This window comes from Rana temporaria, chromosome 1, assembly GCF_905171775.1.
Source record: "Rana temporaria chromosome 1, aRanTem1.1, whole genome shotgun sequence".
Classification (NCBI taxonomy): domain Eukaryota; kingdom Metazoa; phylum Chordata; class Amphibia; order Anura; family Ranidae; genus Rana; species Rana temporaria.
The window spans coordinates 639,169,551-639,188,770 of record NC_053489.1 but is presented as its reverse complement, the minus strand read 5'-3'; the positions used below and the strand labels follow the sequence as shown (position 1 = coordinate 639,188,770).

The 19,220-nt window shown below is 46.7% G+C and overlaps 1 protein-coding gene across 1 annotated transcript in view; it reads left to right on the top strand.

The window, feature by feature from the left end:
* PTCD3 (pentatricopeptide repeat domain 3) overlaps nucleotides 1-19,220 on the top strand; it is a 111,471-nt gene that overhangs the window by 58,640 nt on the left and 33,611 nt on the right. The window contains exons 13-17 of the mRNA XM_040335454.1: nucleotides 636-774; nucleotides 2,868-2,918; nucleotides 4,637-4,723; nucleotides 8,589-8,617; nucleotides 15,003-15,109. Of these exons, the coding sequence (XP_040191388.1) occupies nucleotides 636-774; nucleotides 2,868-2,918; nucleotides 4,637-4,723; nucleotides 8,589-8,617; nucleotides 15,003-15,109 (413 nt within the window). The remainder of the gene's footprint in view (nucleotides 1-635; nucleotides 775-2,867; nucleotides 2,919-4,636; nucleotides 4,724-8,588; nucleotides 8,618-15,002; nucleotides 15,110-19,220) is intronic.

Sequence of the window (19,220 nt, the reverse complement as noted above, 5' to 3'; positions counted from 1 at the left end):
TGTGAGGTATCGCCGCGTGCGTTAGAGTGGCAACAACAATTCTAGCACTAGACCTCCTCTGTAAATCTAAACTGGTAACCTGTAAAAAATTTCAAAGCTTTGCCTATGGAGATTTTTAAGTACCGAAGTTTGGCGCCATTCCATGAGTGTGCGCAATTTTAAAGCGTGACATGTTAGGTATCTATTTACTCGGTGTAACCTAATCTTTCATATTTTACAAAAAAAATGGGCTACCTTTACTGTTTTGTTATTTTTTTTAATTCATGAAACAATTTTTTCCCCAAAAAAGGCGTTTGAAAAATAATTGCGCAAATACCGTACAAGATAAAACGTTGAAATGACCGTTGTTTTATTCCCTAGGGTGTCTGCTAAAAAAACATATATAATGTTTGGGGGTACTGCGTAATTTTCTAGCAAAAAAATTATGATTTGTACAGAGAGAAGTGCCAGAATAGGCCTGGTATGGAGGTGTGTATAACAGCCCTGTATGGAAGTGGTTAATGTGTTTTTCAGTATGCTTGCTGGTTGGTAAACACTGCGTAAAAACATAATTGGGTACAGTGGAGCAGAGAGTTGGTGTTTCTTCTTTCACAGCACCCAGTGATACTTTTCCTGTTTTTTCATTTTTTATGTAGGACCTGCTTAATCATATGATTCGGCAAAACGTTCAGCCAAATTTGCTCACCTTCAACTCCATCCTAAAAAGCTTGAGGAAAACCAACCTAAAAGGAATAGCAGTACAAACGCTCAATGAGATGAAAGCCCTGAATATCGGTGAGACATGGAAACCGTTGCTGAGAATTTAAATGCATAAGCTGTCAGTGGCATGTGGTCATTATTGCGTATCGCATCTTCTTTAGCGGTCGTCTGCAGCTAGAGCAGATTGATGCAGTGTAATTGAAAATCAACATCCGCTGCATATTTTTTTAGACGTATGTTTAGCTATATATCCTTTCAAGTGACATACTATTTTTTTTCCCAGATATTTCAAATGTAATAAATGCTAAGACGTTAAAATAAATAAGCGATGAGTGTTTATTACATTTGGATCATTGCAGCAGGGATCAGTCATCAGGGCAAAGCCACCCACAAGCCTTCTCCTATCAAAACAAAACCGATGTCTGCACCCCACAATTCAGCTACTGGGGGGGGGGCAGTTTGGTGGGGGGGGGGGGCGACAATAATGCGACCATGTTTCATGTTACAGCCTAAATGTGGGTTTAAGAAGATATGTGAAGACTATTGGGTATTGTACCCTTGCTGTACTATTTAACCACTTCCCGACCTCCTCATGTACATATACGTCAGCAGAATGGCACGGACAGGCACATGTACGTACCTGTACGTCCTCTGCTAGACGTGGGTGGGGGGTCCGATCGGGACCCCCCCGGTACATGCGGAGGTCGGGTCCGCTCAGGGAGCGATCCGGGACGATGGCGCGGCTATTTGTTTTTAGCCGCTCCGTCGCGATCGCTCCCCGGAGCTGAAGAACGGGGAGAGCCGAGTGTAAACACGGCTTCCCCGTGCTTCACTGTGGTGGCGCATCGATCGTGTCATCCCTTATATAGGGAAGACTCGATCGATGTTGTCAATCCTACAGCCACACCCCCCTACACAAGTAAACACACACACAGTGATCCCTAAATCCTACAGCGCCCCCTGTGGTTAACTCCCAAACTGCAACTAATTTTCACAATAAAGAATGCAATTTAAATGCATTTTTTGCTGTGAAAATGACAATTGTCCCAAAAATGTGTCAAAATTGTCCGAAGTGTCCACCATAATGTCGCAGTCACGAAAAAAATCGCTGATCGCCGCCATTAGTAGTAAAAAAAAATAAAAAAAATAAAAATGCAAAAAAACTATCCCCTATTTTGTAAACGCTATAAATTTTGCGCAAACCAACCGATAAACGATTATTGCGTTTTTTTTTACCAAAAATAGGTAGAATACGTATCGGCCTAAACTGAGGAAAAAAAAAATTTATATATGTTTTTGGGGGATATTTATTACAGCAAAAAGTAAAAAATATTGCATTTTTTTCAAAATTGTCGCTCTATTTTTGTTTATAGCGCAAAAAAATAAAACCGCAGAGGTGATCAAATACCACCAAAAGAAAGCTCTATTTGTGGGGAAAAAGGACCCCAATTTTGTTTGGGAGCCACGTTGCACGACCGCGCAATTGTCTGTTAAAGCAACGCAGTCCCGAACTGTAAAAACCCCTTGGGTCTTTAGGCAGCAATATGGTCCGGGGCTTAAGTGGTTAATGACATTTATTGTTTGTACATTCTTTCTTTGAAAAAAATCTAAGTAAAATCTTTGACAAAAAAGAATAAACTAAGGCTGGCCATAGACGGAGCAAATTATTATTTTATTTTTTTCTGCAACCACGGCTTGCTAAAAAGGAATTTTGCTTTATTTCCCCCATTAACACAGACAGTTATGTATGGGAAGGCGGAATGTACGCAAGATGATCCAACACATTGGCTCGGTGGGAGGGATTCCTCCCACCGAGCCAATGTGTTGGATCATCTTGCGTACATTCCGCCTTCCCATACATGATTCGAATGCTGCTGAACCGGCCGAGATTCAAGCGGTCTATGGCCGGCCTAAGTCTGTGATTACAGGTTTTACTGACTGACTGCCTATTTTACACCTCTGCTGGCAGTCGGAGAGCTGTTGATCTGATTATTTTCAGCCCTTCCAGATATAACATTTGTTACATATTAGAGATTTTCTATGCAAGGAGCATAGAAAATCTCTAATATGTAACAAATGTTATATCTGGTAGGGCTGAAAATAATCGACCCATCTACTGATGATCATTTAAGTATATGTAGACTGATATCACATTTTTCATTTTCTAGAGCCAAGTCTTGCAACATTCAGCCACTTGCTGGTGGTGTTTTATAGACCGGGTGAGTTCATGCATTGTTTTGCTCTGTCTTGTCTTCTGTCCTCTAAACTAACTTGGTCCTTATTGGTCTTGAATTGTGTTAGCAACATAATATGAACATATTGATCATGTAGCATAAAAAACAGAATAATGCACGGGTGCCCAACCGCTGGCCAACAGGCCTGTGGCTCCCCCCAATGTGGTCTGCCACCTCCTGCTCTGGGATGGTGGGTCGGCAAGACCAGATTGCGGGTTCCCAGCCCGACACCCCAGAGTGTCAGTGTGAAGGATGGAGCAGGCGGTATAGAAAGCATGCAGCTGCAGTAGAGGGCAGAGCAGCTAGTCTTACCTGCCAGGGGGGACAGCAGCAGCCAGCGAATACCTGCAGGAATTCTGAGGAAGAAGTGAAGATTGAGGTCAGTTTTTAATTAAACTCAAACAGCAATGGGCATATCTGTTCTCTACACTGGGCTACTTTCAAATTGATCTCCACCTGCTGGTTACCTGCATTGAGTAATATAGACTTCTGTTATTACCTGTGAGTTTTGTGCGCTTTCAGAAAGTGCACAACACCTTCAAGATGTAATCAAATTCTATGGAAAAGTGCAGCTAACCTGCAGGAAATCCAGGGGTACACTGCGGTGCAGGTAAACTGCAGTGCATTCGTATGAAAGCATCCTTGGGCCCCTTTCACACAATCAGTCCAACCGTATCCACCTGTTTTTTTTTGTTTGTTTTTTCAGGCAGACCCAATCGGATGCTCCATTCACCTCTATAGAGTGGCAGATGTAAATACCTGCCTACCTCCCATCTGATCCGCTAACAAAATAAACAGAAGGGGATCCGTCCCCTTCTGTTTGGGCGGATAGGTTTGGAGGACCCATAAAGTAGAGCGTGCGGTGTCCCTGTCTGCTCTGCATGTGCGGAGTGGACACGGACCTGTCATCTTCCTGTTTGGCCCATTGTGTCCCATGCCCTGTTGCCAAGTCGCTTTAGTGGCCCTCACTCTTCAAAAGTTTGGGCACCCCTGGTATAATGGATCTTAATTTATGTTTTATACTACAGTGGAACCTCGGATTACGAGCATAATCTGTTCCAGGAGAATGCTTGTAATCCAAAGTACTCGCACATCAAAGCGAGTTTCCCCATTGAAGTCAATGGAAACGAGAATAATTTGTTCCACATTGACTTCAATGGCATGCAATACCAGAGTTGGGGGGCGCCCGAGAGCCTCGGAAACTGCCAGAAAGGCCCGAGGACACTTCGGCAAACCTCGGGAACGGAGTGTTTCCGAGGTCAGCCGAGCTGTCCTCTGGCTTTTCGTGCATTTCTGAACGGCGCCGTTCTGCTCTGAGGTTCCACTTTATTCTAAAATATTTTTTTGTAAATATTAATAATGGTTGTTTTTTATCATACCATAGTTTACTGGGCTTTTCTAGAAAAGTTGGGTGTTGCCTGCATGGTTGCTGTCAAACTGTATAAACTGGCCAATTCAGAAGGGCCCAACTGTGATGGTAGAGAAGGAGAACTGCCACTGGTTCGTTCAGCCTTTGTAATATCAACTTGCTTGCTATTTTTGGATGTTTTACAACCCAAAAGGAAAAAGCAAGTGCGATGGAGCTTGCCGTTCTGCTGCTGCAAGTGTTCAATAATTGTAAAAAGTGTGCAAATAAACAATGTGCACTTTAAATTGATATAAAAGAGTAAATGGATTTTTAATGATGTAAATCTGTTTGTTAGGTGATTTCTCAGGCCAGGCTGAAGTTCTTGATGATATTCTTCCAAAGATCCAAGGAAAGTGCTTTACAGCCCAGGATCCAGATGATGGTAATTTTTTTCTTTTTAGAACTCTGACTATTGTAATGTCCTTAAAGCGGAGGTTCACCCGTACATGACACATTTTCCCCTTAGACGGATGATCGGCTAGTTGTTTTAAAATATGAGCTGTACTTACCGTTTACGAGATGCATCTTCTCCGCCGCTTCCGGGTATGGGCTGCGGGACTGGGCGTTCCTATTTTGATTGACAGTCTTCCGAGAGGCTTCCGACGGTCGCATCCATCGCGTCACGATTTTCCGAAAGAAGCCGAACGTCGGTGCTCAGGCGCAGTATAGAGCCGCACCGACGTTCGGCTTCTTTCGGCTACTAGTGACGCGATGGATGCGACCGTCGGAAGCCTCTCGGAAGACTGTCGATCAAGAAGGAACGCCCGCTCCCGAAGACCCATACCCGGAAGCGACGGAGAGGATGCATCTCGAAAACGGTAAGTACGGCTCATATTTTAAAAACAACTAGCCGATTCCCCTAGACAAAACGAGCATCCATCTATAGGGAAAAGAGGAAAAAAAAAAGATCATTGGGTGAACTCCCGCTTTAATTCTATATCGTGGAGGAAATTGGTCACTTTAGTCTCTGTTATGAGATGAAAGAAGTGAATGATGTTAGGATGAAAGAATGAAGAGATAAGAGGGCTCATAAAAAGCATGAATCAGAGAATTAAAAGCCTATTAAACCCCAAAAACAATAATATATTGCAGTTTAGCAGTCCTTGGATGTGGTGGTTGTATTCGTTTTTCTTTTCGTGCTTTATTTTCCTTTTTCTACTTGGTGATCCCATCAGTAACTCGCTTGTTGTCCTAGGGTGACCACACTCTCACTCACAGTACAAAACACCTACCTATCTACATAACATGGGGGTGTTCTGTAGTTCACATAGACAACTAGGCAAGGCTGATTAGACTACTTGAGAACACTGCAGAGTGAACAGGACAGCACTAGATTTCTATCGGGTTCAACAATTAATTTTTTGCACTAATTGAACAGATATATAATTAAATGCTTTCAATTATGTATTTAAAGCCCAACTCTGGGTGCAGCAAAAAAATAAATAAAAAAATAACCCTAACAGTAGCCCACCCACCCTTTACAAGTTAAATCCTCCTTAAAGCGTATTTCCTGCTGACAAAAAAATATTAAAAGCCAGCAGCTACAAACACTGCAGCTGCTGACTTTTAATAAATGGACACTTGCCTGTCCTGGAGTCCTGCGCCGTCGGCAGCAGAGGACGAGCGATCGCTCATCACTCTGCTGCCCCCACCGCCATCCTCAGGGAGGGAATTGGGAAGTGAAGCGTTCCGGCTTCACTGCCCGATTCCCTACGAAGCATGCGCGAGTCGCGCATCGCCGTCCTCACTTATCCCCGCTGTGTTCTGGGAGCCGAATGTTTCCCAGAACACAACGGACGGGGCGTGAAGTGACGTACTACCCGCAGTGAGGACTCCCGGAAGTGGGTGCAAATGACAGAAATCTGCACCCCCCCCTTGAAAGGTTTCAAATGTGATACCGGAGGGTTCCAATGAGCGGAAGTTCCACTTTAGGGCGGCGGTTGCTAAAATTCTCTATGGTTTCCCTCTTTCCTCGCTCTAGAAGGCTCCCTCAATCCATTCAGCTGGTCCCCCGCAACCTGTAAGCTGCTCGCTCCCCACTGAGCTCACACTTCTCCTCAACCATGTGCAATACAGAGCCCTGTACTGTACATGACGGAGCTCCAGGGAGAGAAGGACAGTAGCTGAGCCTGCTGGATTTGGGGAGTCAGCTAATGCAGCCTGTTCTGTAACCCCCTAGACCTAACGACCATTTAACCCTTGCAGTACAAGGGGAGCGAGGACCCCGCCTGCAAAGGGTTTTTGGTTGTGCCTGGAGTTGCACTTTAAGGGCTCAAATAAGAGAAGCTCATTATTAAGGTTTAAATACGTTTTAACCACTTGCCTACTGCCCACTTTCTGACCAGACCCATTTTCAGCTTTCAGCGCCGTAACACTTTGCATTACAATTGCGCTGTCATGCAACACTTTACCCAAATTAAATTTGTATCATTTTCTTGAGACAGATACAGCTTTGCTTTATTTGGTGGTATTTAATCACCACTGGGTTTTTTTATTTTTTGCCAAACGAAAAAGGCCAAAAATCTTGAAAGGGGGAAAAAAAAAGATTTTCTTAGTTTCGGTTAAAATCTTGTAAATTTGTAATTTTTTGGGGCATGGCCTGAAGCTGCATGCGGTAAGACGTGCCTGAGCTCCGCCGGCGTGAGATCCTGATTCTATGATCCTGTCCCTCTCTTCTCGAGCTACACACCCGTTACCTTACCTCTGCAGTGCCTCTGTGAACCGTGGAGAAATGTCGCTGCCTCAAACAGGCCGATACGGTCGCAAAACTCGATCGATTCCACCGTCATGACAAAAATGGCGGATCCTCCCCCCCTTTCTTCAACTAAGATTTTTTACACCACAGATGGGGCTCCTGGACTCTGGAAATTCAGGCGTATTTTATGCTAGGTGGCCAAATGTCTTTATTTGTCTGTGTGCATTTTATTTCATTTCAAATCCTATTGGACATTTTTGAATATAAGTACTTTTATCCTGGTGTTTTGGCTTTATGAACTGAGCCCTATAGCCTCGTACACATGCACAGTTTTCTCGGCAAGAAAGCTGCTGGGAGAGCTTTTTGCAGAGAAAAACGTGCGTGTGTACGGTTTCTCGTCGGGAAAACTGCCGGAAATCTCGACAAGAAAAATGGAGAACCTGCTCTCTCATTTTCTCATCGGATTCTCAGCAGTGTTTTCCTGCCGAGAAACCCGAGCGTGTGTATGCTTACCTGGCCTCGGTAAGCCCGCACATGCTCGATGAGACTTGGACGCATGCGCGGTAGCTTACAAGGCATAGTGTAGGGTGTAGCAAGATGGCTCGTCATAGTCGATGACGTCACCGTGTTCTTGCCATTCAAAAGAACGGCGGTTCTTTTGAATATGGTGTGTGTGTGTACACTCGGCGAGCAAGAAAGCTTGCCAGGAATCTCGTCCAGGAAAACGAACGTTTTTTTCCTGAAGAGATTTCCAGCCGTGTGTACATAGCCTAAGTCTTTAAAGTAAAGCGATCTACTAGTATGGTGGTCACTGGTACACTCAAAGATGGGCTATAGAAAAAAAAATATATATATATATGTGTATATATTTGGCGTCGCCCGACTATCGGAGCTGCTGATTATTGGGGGCCGATATCCACATTTTTCAAATCTGTATCGGTCAGAAACCTCCTCCCCCCCTGTCCCCGCGCGGCGCTCGCTGCAGTCTCTGTCAGCGGTGTGGCGGACAGCAGAGAGAGGACATTATATCTCACTGCCTACCTCGCGTCACTGCTGTTCTGCCACTACAGCAGGGCTGCGACGGCTGCTCTTGACAGAGCTGCAGGCGAGCAGACAGATCGTTGCATCATCTCTTACCACCCTCCTGTGGAAGTTTACCCGCTCGGGACACCGCTGGGGAGAGGCTGGAAGAAGTAGCGCAAGTAGTGACAAGCTGCATATGGGTGACAGTGGCAGGTGACATTGGTAAGTGACGTGCTGCATATGGGTGGCAAGTGACAAGCTGCATATGGGTGGCAAGTGACATACTGCATCTGAGTGGCAAGTGACACGCTGGGTGGCAAGTGATGATGATGTACAGACTCTTGGCACCTGTTATTGGCTATCGTCCTGAAAAGTGCCCGAAAATCGGTATCCGCCCTGAAAAACCTATATCGGTCAACCCCTAGTATGTATATTAGCTGCTAGGCAATGGCCAATACTTATTTATTTTTTTATTAATTTTTTGTACTGAGTTTTGAATTAAAAGTTTTTTTTATTTTATTTTTTTCAGTGAAATTCTTTGCAGAGGCAGTAAGAGTGGTAAGTACCGTATATCAGTCGAAATGATCCCTATAAATGATGCTTTTGGTTTACTCCAAATTTCTTGAACCGCAGTCTTACTGAAGAATTCATATCTTTTGAGGTTGTAGAAACAGGAAATTTCCTGCCTTTTTTTTTTTGTTTGGGGGGATGGTGTTTCAAGAAAAAATTGGACTTTTGAAGTTCAGGTCTAGTTCAAAATCTATATTGTGTATAAAAACAGTGATGGGATGTCTAGTACTTTTGTATAGTGGTAATAATGAATGACTGTGTGTGTGTGTAATATAATATAATTTTTATTTATTTTTTTTCAAAAACCTTTCTTTTGATATTATATGTGTATTCTTTAGAGCAGGGTTGTCAAACTCAATTTCCTTATGGGCAGCATCAACATTTATGGGGGTGCTGCAGGGCATGGAGAAGTGCAGGATCTGGTGGAGGACTTCTGTCGTCCTCTCTGCTGCTGACTGCAAGGTGGGGGGCAGGGACAAAGGGGAATGCCACAGCTGTGGGAGCAATGTGAGGGCCAGATGTTATGGCCTGGCAGGCTAGTTTCGGTCTGTGGGCCTTGTGCTTGAGGCTCGTTTCACACTGCAGTGATGTGGGAACCCTGCGAATCCACCGAATCGCATGTCTCCCAGCAGCAGTTCATACTGCACTATGCGAACTGCTGGGAGTGTCGATTTATAATCGGTTCGCATATCGCAGTGTGATCTGCAAATATGGACAGGAATCGGTGTTCACACCCATGCGATCCGATTCTGCTGTGGACCAAAAAAGGGTCCTGTGCGAGTTTGGTCCGAATGCAATGCGAATTCAGCCATACTTTCTGTATGGCTAGATTCGCATTGCATGTGATTTGCACTGCAGCGCGGTGCGAATCACATGCGATCTCGCACCACACAGCAGTGTGAACCGGTCCTGACAAATGTTATTTAGAATTACTTTATTTAGAAGGATTATGGCGCCTGCACCCAGAGCCGATGGATGGATCAGCTTGGGGTGCCGACATTGTGGACTCCCTGGACAGGTAAGTGTCTTTTATATTAAAAGTTAGCAGCTACAGTATCTGTAGCTGCTGACTTTTAATTATTTTTTTACCCCAGGCTGAAACTCCTCTTTAACTCCAGGTTAGAGTGGGTTCATGATCTGCATAGCAACGAGGACCCAGGCGTCTATAAAAGCAGTTGCTGGAGATCAGACGAAAGCGTCTTCAGGTATCTTCTTATGGCTGGTACAGACCTTCCCTGGTGTTGAGGCATTATGGTGTCCTGTGTCTCATTCTCTACTTGTTGGCTTTTAGTTGGGCAGTTTCAGGTTGTCAAGTTATTGACCAAGGTTACAAACGGTGTTAAAGCGGATGTGCCACTAAAAAAATATATTAAAAGCCAGCAGCTACAAATACTGCAGCTGCTGACTTTTAATATAAGGACACTTACCTGTCCTGGAGTCCAGCGCCGTCCGCAGCAGATGACGAGCGATCGCTCGTCACCCTGCTGCTCCCCCCTCCATCCACGGTGAGGGAACCAGGAAGTGAAGCGCTCCGGCTTCACTGCCCGGTTCCCTACGGCGCATGCGCGAGTCGCTCTGCGCCCGCCGATTGGCTCCCGCTGTGTGCTGGGAGCCGAGTGTTCCCAGCATACAACGGGGGACGGACGGGAAGTAAGGAAAAAACCCGTCTTTTGCCCGTATCGTAGGGCCGGAAGTGGGTGCAAATACCTGTCTGTAGACAGGTATCTGCACCCCCCTCCCCCCTGAAAGGTGTCAAATGTGACACCGGAGGGGGGAGGGTGCCGATCAGCGCGACTTCACTTTAGAGTGGAGATCCGCTTTAATTTAGTCGACTAAAATGACTAAAACATTTTAGTCGACTAAATTAATAACATTTTATTTGACTAAAATATGACTAAAACGAAAACCATTGAGTTGACTAAAATGCAACTAAAACTAAAAATGGCATTTTAGTCAAAAGGCTAAAACTAAATTGTAATTTGATTTCAAAATTAACACTGGTCTCTAGTGCATGTTCATAGCTCAATACTATAAATGATGACATATTCGATTTTTCCCTAAAGTAGTATGAGTTTGGAAATTGTAGAGAAATGTTAACTAATGCATTACAATTTAATTACACTCATTCAATTTTAGACGACTAAAATGTACTGGAGATTTAGTCGACCTAAATTATCCCTTTAAAAGTAACCTGATTTCTTTGACAAACTACTAAACAGACTGTCCCATGTACAGTTATGTCTGATTAAAAAAAATCATATATTGTTTATCAAACGCAACACAAGATGGCAATTGGCTGTGCTTTTCTGGATGCATTGCTTCAAATATGAAATGCCGTAATAAAATAAAGTTATGATCTCAAAAATGAACTTTTTTTTTTTTTTTTTTTTTTTTTTTTCTTTTTGTTTATTTTTAAATCTACTTTTGTCATCAAAGTTGGCATGGTAAATGGTGCCTTTTTATCTTCATGATTCTGGTTATCGGCTGATAGTCAAGATCCGTACTGCCTGATGTCCAACCCAGATGGTCTGTCCTTCTGTGGATGTTGCAGGCGACTGAACGGTGCATGTGCTTGCTGTGCAGTGTGGCTTGTAAAGAAGAGAAGGATGGCTCCAGCAACTCGTATTAAAAATTACTAGCGAAGGACCATCGGCATGTTGGGTGCATTGTGTAGGGGGGCAGGGAACATTTACCAAATTCAGTATGGGTAAATCCAAAAACATTCTGACATCTAGTAATTACTCCTAAAGTAATTGAGTGCAAAACCACTTTGTAAATAAGCGGGGCGCACTGACTAGTCCTACTTTTTGCTTGTAACGCGTAAGCTGGTTTGCAATGCCATCTGGTCCCCCCCACACACACACACACCCACACACTATCTAGTCCAGGTTGCAGGGTCTAAATAGGGCTGTTGCTGAATACAATTTCCGTGTTCGATTACTCAAATTTTTAAAATTTTTATTTTTATCGACTAATTTCGATTAATTTTAACGCACATATATTTTTCGGATCACCACCATAATATAGTCCCCACTGTAATGGCCACAGGCACCTCCCCTGCTGTAATAGCCACAGGCACCTCCCCCGCTGTAATAGCCACAGGCACCTCCCCCGCTGTAATAGCCACAGGCACCTCCCCCGCTGTAATAGCCACAGGCACCTCCCCCGCTGTAATAGCCACAGGCACCTCCCCCGCTGTAATAGCCACAGACACCTCCCCCGCTGTAATAGCCACAGACACCTCCCCCGCTGTAATAGCCACAGGCACCTCCCCCGCTGTAATAGCCACAGGCACCTCCCTCGCTGTAATAGCCACAGGCACCTCCCCCCTCGCTGTAATAGCCACAGGCACCTCCCCCCTCGCTGTAATAGCCACAGGCACCTCCCCCCTCGCTGTAATAGCCACAGGCACCTCCCCCCTCGCTGTAATAGCCACAGGCACCTCCCCCCTCGCTGTAATAGCCACAGGCACCTCCCCCCTCGCTGTAATAGCCACAGGCACCTCCCCCCTCGCTGTAATAGCCACAGGCACCTCCCCCCTCGCTGTAATAGCCACAGGCACCTCCCCCCTCGCTGTAATAGCCACAGGCACCTCCCCCCTCGCTGTAATAGCCACAGGCACCTCCCCCCTCGCTGTAATAGCCACAGGCACCTCCCCCCTCGCTGTAATAGCCACAGGCACCTCCCCCCTCGCTGTAATAGCCACAGGCACCTCCCCCCTCGCTGTAATAGCCACAGGCACCTCCCCCCTCGCTGTAATAGCCACAGGCACCTCCCCCCTCGCTGTAATAGCCACAGGCACCTCCCCCCTCGCTGTAATAGCCACAGGCACCTCCCCCCTCGCTGTAATAGCCACAGGCACCTCCCCCCTCGCTGTAATAGCCACAGGCACCTCCCCCCTCGCTGTAATAGCCACAGGCACCTCCCCCCTCGCTGTAATAGCCACAGGCACCTCCCCCCTCGCTGTAATAGCCACAGGCACCTCCCCCCTCGCTGTAATAGCCACAGGCACCTCCCCCCTCGCTGTAATAGCCACAGGCACCTCCCCCCTCGCTGTAATAGCCACAGGCACCTCCCCCCTCGCTGTAATAGCCACAGGCACCTCCCCCCTCGCTGTAATAGCCACAGGCACCTCCCCCCTCGCTGTAATAGCCACAGGCACCTCCCCCCTCGCTGTAATAGCCACAGGCACCTCCCCCCTCGCTGTAATAGCCACAGGCACCTCCCCCCTCGCTGTAATAGCCACAGGCACCTCCCCCCTCGCTGTAATAGCCACAGGCACCTCCCCCCTCGCTGTAATAGCCACAGGCACCTCCCCCCTCGCTGTAATAGCCACAGGCACCTCCCCCCTCGCTGTAATAGCCACAGGCACCTCCCCCCTCGCTGTAATAGCCACAGGCACCTCCCCCCTCGCTGTAATAGCCACAGGCACCTCCCCCCTCGCTGTAATAGCCACAGGCACCTCCCCCCTCGCTGTAATAGCCACAGGCACCTCCCCCCTCGCTGTAATAGCCACAGGCACCTCCCCCCTCGCTGTAATAGCCACAGGCACCTCCCCCCTCGCTGTAATAGCCACAGGCACCTCCCCCCTCGCTGTAATAGCCACAGGCACCTCCCCCCTCGCTGTAATAGCCACAGGCACCTCCCCCCTCGCTGTAATAGCCACAGGCACCTCCCCCCTCGCTGTAATAGCCACAGGCACCTCCCCCCTCGCTGTAATAGCCACAGGCACCTCCCCCCTCGCTGTAATAGCCACAGGCACCTCCCCCCTCGCTGTAATAGCCACAGGCACCTCCCCCCTCGCTGTAATAGCCACAGGCACCTCCCCCCTCGCTGTAATAGCCACAGGCACCTCCCCCCTCGCTGTAATAGCCACAGGCACCTCCCCCCTCGCTGTAATAGCCACAGGCACCTCCCCCCTCGCTGTAATAGCCACAGGCACCTCCCCCCTCGCTGTAATAGCCACAGGCACCTCCCCCCTCGCTGTAATAGCCACAGGCACCTCCCCCCTCGCTGTAATAGCCACAGGCACCTCCCCCCTCGCTGTAATAGCCACAGGCACCTCCCCCCTCGCTGTAATAGCCACAGGCACCTCCCCCCTCGCTGTAATAGCCACAGGCACCTCCCCCCTCGCTGTAATAGCCACAGGCACCTCCCCCCTCGCTGTAATAGCCACAGGCACCTCCCCCCTCGCTGTAATAGCCACAGGCACCTCCCCCCTCGCTGTAATAGCCACAGGCACCTCCCCCCTCGCTGTAATAGCCACAGGCACCTCCCCCCTCGCTGTAATAGCCACAGGCACCTCCCCCCTCGCTGTAATAGCCACAGGCACCTCCCCCCTCGCTGTAATAGCCACAGGCACCTCCCCCCTCGCTGTAATAGCCACAGGCACCTCCCCCCTCGCTGTAATAGCCACAGGCACCTCCCCCGCTGTAATAGCCACAGGCACCTCCCCCCGCTGTAATAGCCACAGGCACCTCCCCCCGCTGTAATAGGAAGATTAGTGCTTGCTTTGTCTTACCAGAGAAGCCGGCCGAACACGAGCAGTTGAGGCCGGGTGATGACATCAACGTGCCGCTCTAGGATCACCTAGACCGCCGCCGGGTGGACCAAGATGGCCGCCGCTCCGGGAGCTAGGCCGAAGCCGCAGCCTTTCCTATGGCCAAGGCAGCAGTGGAGCTCTGCTGATCACGTGGTGTGCCGATCCGCATGTGGTGACCCGTTTGGATCACGGATCATTTGCGATCCGTTGCACCACTAGTACCGATCAAAAGAATTTTGATCAATCAAAAAAATTTAACGATTAATCAAGGAAATAATCTTTAATTTCCACAGCCCTAGTCTAAAGGCATGGTTCTACTTGCTGATGTACTGACCAGCCTTTTTTATCACATAGGCTTGTGAGTATGACTATTGCTGTTATAGCTTTTATAATAAAAATGTATATTTGGTAATGCACAAGGTCGGTGTGCCCTCCTTTTTTATATGTTTCAGTTTTAAGCATACTTATTGTTCTGAGGAGGGCAGCAAGACCATTGACATTCCACATTTTAGCCAAAGGGTTGGCTGCACCACCTACCTATAGACTAATCTCCCGAGCGCAGGAGATTTGCTTTTATACTGTTTTGTTTTAGTCCTAATTTTTGTTTAGATCGGCTGTAGGTCTTTGCCTATATGAGTATTGTATAGCAAAACATGCCAATTGCAAAGAGTGGAAAGCAAGCCTTGACTCAAGATGCCAATGTTCACAAGCCTCCGGAGGTCTGGTATGACCACTTTGACTGGCTACTGATGAAACCTTGCAACGTGGCAGAAATATTAAGTTGCATATGAGAATCTGGGTGTTGTCTTACCAGTGTTTTTCTGCTTTCAGTGTCTGGAAACAAAGGACATAGAAATGGCTTATAAATTGGATGCCGTGAAGAACACTGGAGACAACTGGAAACTTCTTGGAAACCGCACCTTGGTGTCCTACTACTAGTGAGTTTCAGGTTACCCTCAAATGTGCACTTTTTATGTATTTCCTTGGGGAGATGCAGACTAGAATACTGCAATCACTGAGCAGCAAATTATATCACCTGTGATGTTTTTCAGTTATCTTGCAAACCTGGCCTGTTGGTGGGCCCTGAGGACAGGAGTTGATGACCACTGTTTTAGGGTATGAGTCTATCAGCATGGCATATCTTTGCCCACCCTTCCTTACAAAAGTGCTCCAAATCAATCAGTTGCAAGGTCATACTCTTCAGGTTACCCAACAGATTTTCAATTGGATTCAGGTCCGGGCTCTGACTGGGCCGTTCCAAAGCTTTGATCCTCAGATGAAGCCATACTTTCAGGTAGGCTGCCAAAAGGCCCTACAGCAACATTAACCACTTCCCGACCGCCGCATGTATATGTACGCCCACAGAATGGCACGTACAGGCAAATGGGCGTACATGTACATCCTTGCCTTTCCGCGGGTCGGGGGTCCGATCGGGACCCCCCCCCCCCGCTACATGCGGCGGTCGGGTTCCCTCGGGGAGCGATCCGGGACGACGGCACGGCTATTTGTTTATAGCCGCTCCGTCGCGATCGCTCCCCGGAGCTGAAGAACGGGGAGAGCCGTGTGTAAACACAGCTTCCCCGTGCTTCACTGTGGCGGCGTATCGATCGAGTGATCCCTTATATAAGGGAGACTCGATCGATGACGTCAGTCCTACAGCCACACCCCCCTACAGTTGTAAACACACACTAGGTAAACCCCAACTCCTACAGCGCCCCCTGTGGTTAACTCCCAAACTGCAACTGTCATTTTCACAATAAACAATGCAATTTAAATGCATTTTTTGCTGTGAAAATGACAATGGTCCCAAAAATGTGTCAAAATTGTCCGAAGTGTCCGCCATAATGTCGCAGTCACGAAAAAAATCGCTGATCGCCGCCATTAGTAGTAAAAAAAAAAAACAGAATTAATAAAAATGCAATAAAACCATCCCCTATTTTGTAAACGCTATAAATTTTGCGCAAACCAATCGATAAACGCTTATTGCGATTTTTTTTTTTTTTTTTTTACTAAAAATAGGTCGAAGAATACGTATCGGCCTAAACTGAGTGAAATTTTTTTTTTATATGTGTTTTTGGGGGATATTTATTATAACAAAAACTAAAAAATATTGAATTTTTTTCAAAATTGTCGCTTTATTTTTGTTTATAGCACAAAAAATAAAAACCGCAGAGGTGATCAAATACCACCAAAAGAAAGCTCTATTTGTGGGGAAAAAAGGACGCCAATTTTGTTTGGGAGCCACGTTGCACGACCGCGCAATTGTGTGTTAAAGCGACGCAGTGCCGAATCGCAAAACCTGGCCTGGGCATTTAGCTGCCTAAAGGTCCGGGGCTTAAGTGGTTAAAGGACAAGTTCACCTTCTGAACATGTTACTTGTTACACCTGTATTTGGGGTAACCTATTTAGCAACCTCTTTTTCTCTTTTGACAGCGAACAAGGCACCACACCAGCCACTGTCCAATTTGGATCTGTGAATTAAATTAACTACAAGTCCCTTCTGCCACTGTGACAGAGGGCTTGTAATTCTCAATGGACTGCAGGGGCGCTGAGGTGAACCCTTGTAGTCCGCTGATACTTCCTCCAACTTTTAAACAGAAAACATGCACAGGCAAGAAAGCTGGAGGAAAAATTTGCAGGAGTCTGATGTTGCACCCACAATCCGCTGATCACGAGCGCAATACTTTTTCAGGCTCCTGTAGAATAAAAATAATGCACATTTTTACCTGCAAATTAATGTGCATTTATTATTTTTTGTTAAAGTGTTTGTAAACTGTTACACCACTTGTACCTACAGGTAAGCCTATAAGAAGGCTTATCTGTAGATACCGTATTTATCGGCGTATAACGCACACCAGCGTATAACGCGCACCCCAATTTCAGAGGGAAGTTTCAGGAAAAAAAAACATATTTTTTTAATTTTGTGGTCCATCTGCAGCCTAGCCTAGCCTGTGCCCAAAATGCAGCCTGTGCCCAAATGCAGCCTCACCTTCTCTCGTGGGAATCGCCGAGCCGTCATCCGAGCCGAGCCGTCATTTCCTGTTCATTCGGCGGCAGTCACACACACACAGTCCCGCCTCCGCCATCGGCATTGGCCCAGCTTCTGTGATTGATAAAACACTGGTCCAATGCCGGTGGCGGAAGCGGGAATGTGTGTGTGACGTGTGCTGAGTAAACAGGAGAGACGGCGCGATAATTTCCCGCGGCGCTCGGCGGCACTCGTCCCCCTCCCTACCCTCCGAGCCGAGGTACACACAGCCGAGGTACAGTATCGGCGTATAACGCGCACCCGTGATTTTCCCCATATTTTCAGGGGAAAAAAGTGCGCGTTATACGACGATAAATACGGTACTGTGAATATCTCATAAACTTGCACAGTTTAGGAAATATATTTAGAGTGCATGCAGCCGATGACCTCATCAGTGAATGCGCTCTGAAGGTCCGGGTTACAGTGCCGTACCTTCTGAGCCCATGCCGGAAACGGCGGCTCCCGGGCGCGGTGCCGGAGCCTGCAAACTTGGAAGAAACACCTGGAGAAGATGTCGGCCATATCAATGGTGAACAGGCACCGCTGGAAGAGCTTTGTTCTAAGGTAGGTATTTCATAATGTGCTAGTATGCGATGAATAATTGCACATTATGCCGTTGTCTTAGACCCCATACACACTATACAACTTTTGTTGTCAGATTTCCTTTTACATTTTCCAAAACCATGTAGTGCAAGGGCCTGCCTGATTGCATACAAATTGAAACTCTTTAGGTTTAACCTCATTATATGGTTTTGGTAAATCTCTGAAGGAAAAAGTCTACAGAAAATTGTATAGTGTGTATCCAGCTTTACAGGTTAGTGTGTGTGTGTGTGTGTGTGTGTGTGTTTTATTTTATTTTTTATTACTATTCTTTTATTCTTTACAAGTGCTTTAACCACTTGCCAACCTGCCTCCTTCATTATACTGTGGCAGGTCAGCACGATCCCGCCAACCGTCGTAGGTCGGTCCCTTTGAATGGGATAGCGGGCGTGCTCTGGCACGCTCCTGCTGCACTGCGGGGGTGCTGATGCTCGTGACCACCGACCACAAGCGATCTCGGGCACGAGAGGCAGAACAGGGGTGTGTGTGTGTGTGTGTGTGTGTGTGTGTGTGTGTGTGAACACACACACACGTGTTCCTGTTCTGTGAGGCGATGCAGATGGTAAATTCCCACAAGCTGGGAATCACGATCTGTCATCTCCTATAGTGAGTCTCCTCCCACCACAGTTGAAACACACACTAGGGAACACAGTTGACCCCTTGATCGTCCCCTAGTGTTAACTCCTTCCCTGCCAGTGACATTTACACAGTAATCGGTGCATTTTTATAGCACTAATCGCTGTATAAAAGCCAATGCTCCCAAAAATGTGTCTGAACAGCAGTAAATCATAAAGTGGAACTAAACCCATCAATTTAACGGTTTAAAAAAAACAGTTACATTTCTGAAATGCTGGATTGTGGATTATCGCATTTTCCTTGTGTCCTCAACCAAACTGTCAAACCATCAAATGGTTGGTGTTATAACTGATCACATGTGCAGCACCATGGCGGTTGCAGATCAAACAGATGCAAGGCCCTTGGCTGTAAAGAATAGGAGGATTTCATTTTGCTTTAAGGCTGTCAGCAGATTAGCCTCTACAAATTTATCAGTGCCTGAAAATAGAGAGCAACTGAGCATGTGCAGAGCAGGTTGAGACAGAGGGGGTTATTTATGAAAGGCAAATCCACTTTTCACTACAAGTGCACTGGAAGTGCAGTCTCTGTAAATCGCAGGTTTAGATCTGAAATAAGGGGAAGCTCTGCTGAATTTATCATACAATCATGTGCAAGCTTAAATGCTGTTTTTTATTTTGCTTGCATTTCCCACTCGGATCTACAGCGACTGCACTTCCAAGTTCACTTGCAGTGCAAAGTGGATTTGCCTTTCGTAATTAACCCCCATAGTGTATTACAGGATTTTATACAGTATGGACACTACTTTTTAATGTTTTGATCTAGCAAGACTTGATTTTCTGACTAAA